General features: G+C 42.6%; 1 protein-coding gene across 2 annotated transcripts in view; it reads right to left on the reverse strand.

The window, feature by feature from the left end:
• Window positions 1–384: 384 nt before the first annotated feature.
• LOC106806513 (probable 39S ribosomal protein L24, mitochondrial) overlaps window positions 385–8078 on the reverse strand; it is a 12476-nt gene continuing 4782 nt past the window's right edge. For both annotated transcript variants that reach the window (XM_014808482.1, XM_014808483.1), the window contains exons 3-7: window positions 4248–4383; window positions 3716–3811; window positions 2700–2806; window positions 2132–2268; window positions 385–1014 (exon numbers count right to left, since the gene is read on the reverse strand). In XM_014808482.1, coding sequence (XP_014663968.1) covers window positions 878–1014; window positions 2132–2268; window positions 2700–2806; window positions 3716–3811; window positions 4248–4383 — 613 coding nt within the window. In that variant the 3' untranslated portion in view covers window positions 385–877. The remainder of the gene's footprint in view (window positions 1015–2131; window positions 2269–2699; window positions 2807–3715; window positions 3812–4247; window positions 4384–8078) is intronic.

Genomic DNA, 8078 nt, shown 5'->3' on the forward strand with positions numbered 1-8078 from the left:
GCACTTACTTAATGCTATGCGATATTTTACCGCTGGCGCAGTATATGCATCTGACGTATAGACTGACATACGAGACTAATATATTTGTAAAGAATGACTCATGTTGTTGTTGTTGCTGCTGCTGCTGCTCTCAGCGCTGCAGCTGGTCACGTTACTGTGGTTATTACTGGGGCTGGCCCAAGGCTTATTTCTACTGCATTGCACACCATTGTCTCTCTACGTGCCGAATATAGAACCAATCTAAGTGAAGACGTTTGCATTTATATAGCTAGTGTTGACGCGCCGAATGGATGTTCTTGCCATTCTATTCGAGGCATTTGACCGTGCCAGATGAAATATAAATAATGCACGTTTATAAGCCATTGAAAAAATGTAAACAAATAATTACATATAATAATTTTAATTATCTAACAATTTTATTATTATTACATAATATTATGAAATACATTATAGTACAGTCTTGTGGTAGAAGTAGGCTAACGATGTGAAATTTAAATAAAACTAGAAACACAGGTATCAACCTGGAACTGGTTACTTGCTGCATATGCAAAACACATGGTGATGCATAACATTGTAACAGTTGCCTTTCAGGCTAGTGCATGGTGGCTATAACACAGTGAATTTTTTTACTATAAAATAATGAAGACTGACAGAGCAATGACAGGCAGCATGATTTACATGACTAACTATGCTTAGCATGGAATCATTCATATGGATCGTGTAACAATACTTGTTTATGCTTATTCATAATGGCAATATGTAATTAACGATTTGGTAATATCTTGATACCTACTGTGGAAATTATAATCATTTTTGCTTGTTCTAACATTAATAATATTTACAGAGCTAGAACCACACTAAACTATCGTTTCTGTACTTAGTACCACCATGACTTTGCTGGCATTCTTCTGTCTATGATGCCTTCACTGTCCATTATGTCCTGCTCAAATGACATTAGCTTTGGCTCAAATGTAACCTTTTCCAGATCCTCTGACCGTGTGTCTTTTTCTTGTTCTATAAATGCATAATTGCCAATCAAACTCAATGTTACACGACAGTCAACAATGAATAATACAAATGTTATGATATGCTGAATTTCTGTCCAAAGTCCAAATTGGTAGCATGAATGAAACGTGATACATATTTGGAGGTAAAATGAGAAAATAATAGGAAGAGCAAGTTATGAACATGAAAGTTAAATTTTATCGTACATATTACTTCACTCATCATCACGGCAAAGAAAAATTACACCTACGTCTTACTGATTCCTGTCAATTACTATAATACTGTACAGCTTACAAATGATGTTGAAGTGCTGCCACCTATAAGTGACTACTGATAATAAATGTGAACATTTATCACAATGCGTGATGTTTAGTAAAGCTGTGGACACACTAGGCGATTTTTCAGGCTATCGAGTCGGGCAACCGAGTCGCCTCAAAAATCGCCTAGTGTGTCCAGTGAGTCGCCGGCGATTTTCAAGTTGATTGATAAAATGTTTGATTGTTCAACATGTTTGATAAAATTGGCGATTATTTGAGTCGCGCGACTACAATCGCCTAGTGTGTATGGGTCGGCGAATGAGTCGCCCGATTGTACAATTCATCAGCCAATCAAACGGTGCCATATTCAATCATGTGAATATCAATCTAGGTGGCGCGAGTGTTTTAGTGTTGCAGCGGGAAAAAATCGCAGATGAATCGCGCTGAAAATCGTCTAGTGTGTCCACTCAGTCGCATGACTCAATCGCCTGAAAAATCGCCTAGTGTGTCCACAGCTTAACTAATGGAATAAATAAACCTATACACACTAAATTTGTGTTAGTGGTCAATAGAATGAACACCTGTCTATAAAGGGCATTTTTACACTTTCCCCTGAGTGGCAGTTATAGAGTAAAACAATTTTCACAGAATGGATGCCTGACTATAAAGAACACGATTAGCATTTCCCTTCAGCAGCAATTAAAAAGTGAGTCTTTCCACAGAACATACACCTGTTTATATAAAGCAATTTTGGCATTTCCTTTGTGTGGTGCTTATGTGCAGGTCCGACTGTACGACAGACAGACTGTACGACTGTACACTGACAAGACAGCTACGACACAGTCAGTCACCTCACTATCGTCACCTACCTTTATAAGTCGACTTAGTCTTGTAATCTCTCGTCTCCTCTGCCATCGCAGAGAGGGGGAGGATTCGTCCTGTGCGTGTTGACACACGGACTCGCTTGCCCTCCTCAGTGTAACGCCACTCAACTTCTGTTACTTTACTGCCATTGCAGACACGCACCCAAGAAAAAAGCAAGCTTGTGTTAGTAATCACTGTATAGAAATGCCACTCATCAATAAATACTGGAATATAAAGTTATATAAAGATATATATAAAGTTCTGGAAATTCTCCCAAAGAAGGGTTATGAAGCCAACGCACTTTTTAACAACATTTTTTATGTGGGAGAATGACGGATACATACGTAACGCAGACATTCTGTGAAAGGCATTGAGGCAAATAAGGTAGGGTAGCAACAGCTGTTTACCATAGAATTTGATTCTCAGAGCCACCAAGGCACGCGAGGAGCACAACTACGGTACTTACTGTTGGTGCTGTGATACAACTCAAGCCCTGGTAAAATTGAGCAACAATACAATGATAATGATGACACTAACGCTTCATCATGACAATAAAGGTAAGAATGTACATACTTATCGGACGGATCCACAAGAGCTATGTCTGTTGTAACGCTGAGCGGTAGCTCCGACTTTACCATGGTTGGTCGCAGACCAATGTCAGACTTAATGAACTTGTGCTCCTGTTTAAATCAATAGGTTAAATGAGAGAATCAACAGGAAAAATGTCATACATTGAGGATCTACTGTAGGAAGGCATTTGTGTCTGTCATGTGAGCTGCAAACATTTAGAAGAGTCTCTTGAAATGTCAAAGTCTACGAATGTACATCTCAGAATTTGCATAAGTCCAAAAGCACCGTTTATACAGTCACACAAGCATGTAGGCAGAAACGAATGTGAGCAGTTGATACTATAATCAGCAATACATCCAATAACCAACCTGCTATGGTTTACTTTTAAAACTGCAACATTCCTCCCAATTAACTGTTTGAGCAATGTGGTACCATTCATAATAAGATTTAATGAGCTTTGGAACTCCTATCAATTGGGAATTTTTAAAAGATGGTCACAATTCTCCTGGTTGTTTCTTTGCTGCTATAATAAATCGACCAGGGTTGTTTGTAGCCAGGACAATTTTAGTGCCAGCTAATATCAGTGAGTGTGTCAAATGCATAGATTATTATAATAGCAACATGGTGCTTAGCCAGCTATACTGCATGAACTGTGCGCTGTATGATGTGATCAGATGATTTTACGCATAATTATTGTTGAGATTAAACTCAGTTGTTTTTTAAATTAATTCTAAGTGTATCAGTTGTGATTATTTACAGATTGCTCACTATTTTGAAGGTAATTTTACACAAACTCAATCATTTTTGTGCCGGTTGGAAGGATGTTATTTAAAGCTGTGTGCCAGTCGGCCAACACCAGAGCCGGCTATTACTGACCGACACCAACCGGCATAGCTACAACGGTGAAAGCTACCATTTACAGGACAGGTGGTCAGGCTTACAAACAGGACAGTTCTCTTCTTCTTCTTTCAACAGGTTGTTATATTGAATTATTATAATGATAAATATGGAGTCCTTACACAATGCAGTCCATCCACAAAGACCCAATTCCTTTGTTTTACAACATAATTGATGATTCCTTGCTTCCCTTTGTCTTTCCCCACAAGAACCTCTACCTAAGTGAAAAAAGAAAGAAACCTATATTAGATGTAATCCTATCACAAGTCTCAATTTACTCTGACCATAGTTTGATGAATCTATTTTAACAATATTTCCCATAGAGCGCTTCTATGCCCAGATGAGGAGATTTCATACATTTTCATGTCACTCTCACTTGTAATACATAAAAAGATAATCACACTTCTTTTATAACTCTGTGCCCCATGCAGGAGTCAGTACCTCTTACTACCTACACGGTTATTATATTATATTAAATTATATTATATTAGTGATCCATACCTCAAGTTCATCTTCAGTAGGTGTATTTGTATTTGAATTACATGCAGTAAAGGTTTAATAATAATAACTATATCATATCATATTCTGTTCTCTTCTATTTTATTATATTTTACTATACTATATATTATATATTGGCTCCATGCAGTCACCTACCAGATCACCTTTGAACACGTTCCACTCCTTGATGGGTTCTAAAAATATTTTTGGATGACGAACGCCCGGTGCATTCTCATTCTGGTTATCTTCTTCCCATGGACGAGTGGCACCATAATACCAATTCTTCTTTTTTCTGAAGAAACAATAATTTCAACTGGTTACTTATAAGAATTACTCTCACTTGTATGGTTGTTTTGACACTTGAAACGATATGTAGTGAATCGATCAAAACAGCTACAACTAGAGCACTCGGAGAGCACAGACCTCTGCCAAGGCAGCTGAATTCTCTCAATGTGAAATTTTTTATTAATTAATACATTAAGTGGCAAATTTATTAATTTAAATAATTAATTGATCCGGATACTAGTGCGAGCGTGCAGTGTTGGGGAGGACTGTGCGTTCCCCTTAGCCTGCTGGTTGCGTTTGTAAGTCTTACAGCGCAGCGCCACCTAGCCGGAAGCGGAACTGAGAACGTGCCAATGTTAAACAAACCACAAACCCACAAATACACAAACCAATCACATCAAACACACCGCCGATGAAAAACATAACCCCCGCCAAGCCCCGGGCGAGTAAATAAAATACTTAATGAATTATAACAAAAGTAAGATGTCTACAGGCGAAAGATATAATCACTATATGCCAATCAATAACATCATTATCACAACATGACAGTTTACACTAAATTTTACAGTGACAGTCACAGTAGCTATAGCATCTATTACCCGGCAAAATAATTGGCCAAAGACAATAAACGTAAACGACTCTTTACATTTCAGATTCATGCCTCTATACCACCGGGCCGCGTGTGGACCGGGGGCGGCGTCGCCCATCCGCTCGAGTGTGCAATGATAATTTAGTTAACCTCGCCTACTGAGAATGTCTCCTATATATATTAACTGTTGGGGCAATCATGATGCAACGTGACTACGACATGGTGCATGCATTACAATTCACTCGACGTAGTAGCTCTCATATCAGTAGCAATATCCAAAGCATCCCGTCAAGAATAAATCACGCCCTCATTGTCAGCCTTGTCCAAAATCTAAACCCATCAGGTACTCTCTGCATTGTTTCTCGTAGGATAAAATCATCATAGTGGTGTTACAGCTGCCCCCATCAGTCACTATAAAATCACAATATGTCTCGTAAATTTTGATCTGTTTACTCGCGATAATAGAAACGACATTTTCCAAAAAGGTCATGCACACCGCATTTAATAGTATCGCTTGGTATTGCTACTCATATCATTACTTACGTATCAATCATTGTTACTGGTATCATATCATGCTACCTAAAAACAAGTGCCGCCTCGGAGCGACAGGCGACCTCATTCAACCGCCCTACTGCAACGGCGACTCGGTGTGCGTGCGAGGGCCGTGGGATGTCTAGTAAACTCTGTTAGTCCCTAAATGTGTTCACATACTGCACGCCCAAACAGGTATGCCGAATGCACGTAGAGGATGTCATCCCAGGAACCTACTTCAAAATCGAGATGTCGTTGGGATCGTTATGAAAACGTTGCCACGAGATTCGCGCGTACGGTTTAAGTGGTGCTTCAGATTAAAGATGCGAACTTAAGCTCCCAATCGGACGTAGTAAGCAAAACCAAACTATTATGCAAGACAAATAGGTAAGCACTTCATCCATTACGCTACGCCAAGCCTACAGGCCGTGCAATAGAAGCTGGCCATCCGGTAACCAAGACTTAACGCAGGCAAAACTTACACCAGACCACCAACACGCTGCACTGCATAGCAACTGCCAGGTGGCAACCCCGACATGTAACCATACTGGACAGTACAGAATCCACTAGAAATTATACATTTTAAGCCAGCATAACACCCTTCTTCTAAACCAAAATTGTAGCTTTGAAATTTCACTGTGAGCATTGTAGCCTCATACATCCAGGCCATGTATAGATATCTAACTAGCAAACCCGGCAGTCAAATTCTTTTCTTTAACAGACAACAAACCATGTTTTAACCCTCTCTTGAGGTCAAGAAGTTATCTGATCACTTACTCTTCGCATGTCAGCAGGAAAGTAGATTTCATTGGTCCTTTCAATAATGCCCATACAAAATGCTAGCGTCACCGCCTGAAACAAAAAAAGTTTCAATCGCATCGTCAGACCATGTCCTCAGAAAATGTCTATAAATCTGCCCGAGGCCCATTGACCTTGACTCTGTGCGACCTCCCATTTCGGACGAGTGATGGCTTCTTCCGCCTACCATTCATCGCCTACTACACCGCACTATCACGAGCCTACGTCGATGCCATTTAGATTGTGCCCAATTCTTGCATTCCTCCCTATACCTTAAGCTAAGGAGGAATGTTCCCCCTTCTTTGACACCATCCTGACGTTGACCTTTGACCTCCAGCTTGCGACCATCCCAACTCGTCTTCGGATTACCCCCACGTCGGCCAATCTATTCGTGACCGCTACGTCGACCCCGTTAGATTTTGTGCCGCCAATCTGCTTAGACGGGCTTTTGTTTACGACGTGGATATCTTGTTGTTTTTCTTTTTTGACGGTTTTACGTTTTGGTGGGTCTGTTGTTTTGTTGACTTTTTTTCCGACGCGGTGCGTCCGCGTCGCCCACGGACGGACCGAGGACGCGGACGCACCGACAGACGACTCATGCGATTCTACAAGCTGCAGTTCTGACTCGAGTGATATTGAGCCTAGATCTGAGTGATAGTATCGTATCGTGACGTTCGCGGGAGGTGGGCGTGACCACTGCAGCCCTACTGTTTATCAGAACGAAACAAGGAACTAAACATACTCTGCAACAATTCAGGATATAAGTAATCTTTCTCAGTATTCTGCCTGGCGATATAATAGATTGATTCGATGTAATAATTTATTAAACAGCTCTCCAGTATCCGTGAAAAACAAGTTGATATTCGCAACATACAGTATGATGAGAGCCAGTGTTTCAAATTTTCAGTATTCACAGGCTGTCGAGTTAAATGTGCACACACACATGCAAGCATATCTACTACTATGTAATTAAGACCAACGACTAGGCAATCAAAACAATCAAGCGGGCTCCCCCGCGGCAGCGCGGCGTTCCGGCCCCTGCCGGACGTCTCCCGTGGCGATGCCTCCCCTCATCGAACCCTTACGGGCCGGTCCATCGATCATCACTCCATCCCCGCCGCTGACTCTTCTCATTTTGGCCCTCGCTCCTTGCCGTCCCAGGTTGATCGTTCGCGGTTCAGGGAGTCTGTAGGCGACGCTGTCCAGCGCCGGGGGGTATAGTGCGCGAGGTGGCTGTGTGGGCGTCACGAGCCGGAAGATGCGGCACCATACTTGCCGGGGACCAAAAATGCAGACTGTCTACGGCGGGGGCGCGTGAGGTGCAACTGCCGACGGTGTCGTGGTCTTGAGGTATTTTTTGTGGGAATTCCCGGGGAGTGAGAACCGGCAGGTTCCCTCTGGTACCTTATACATGTTTGTGTTGGGCTGTGGTGTGGGGCTTTTTGGGATTTTGTGGAGGGTGGTGGGTGGTGGATGGATTCGCTGGCCTTGCGGGAATTCTTGACCATATCGCGCTCTCCAGACCTACCCATTGGGGGGCCGCCAAGGGCGATGCTACTTTAGCACTCGGCCGCTTGTGGGGGGTGGGGGGGTGGGGGCGGGTCGGGTGGGGGGGGGGGGTGGGGGGTTTGCTTGTTCTGCTTTTTAGGGAGGGGGTGGTGGGGGGGGCGGTGGAGGCTGGGGGGGGGGTTGGGGGCGGGTGGCGAGTTTTTGCTGTGTTTCTCCGGCGGGGTGACGTTGGGGGGGGTGGTGGGGTGGGGGGGGGGGGGGGTTTGGGGGGGGGG

Source organism: Priapulus caudatus, unplaced genomic scaffold, assembly GCF_000485595.1.
Source record: "Priapulus caudatus unplaced genomic scaffold, Priapulus_caudatus-5.0.1 Scaffold165, whole genome shotgun sequence".
NCBI classification, from domain to species: domain Eukaryota; kingdom Metazoa; phylum Priapulida; class Priapulimorpha; order Priapulimorphida; family Priapulidae; genus Priapulus; species Priapulus caudatus.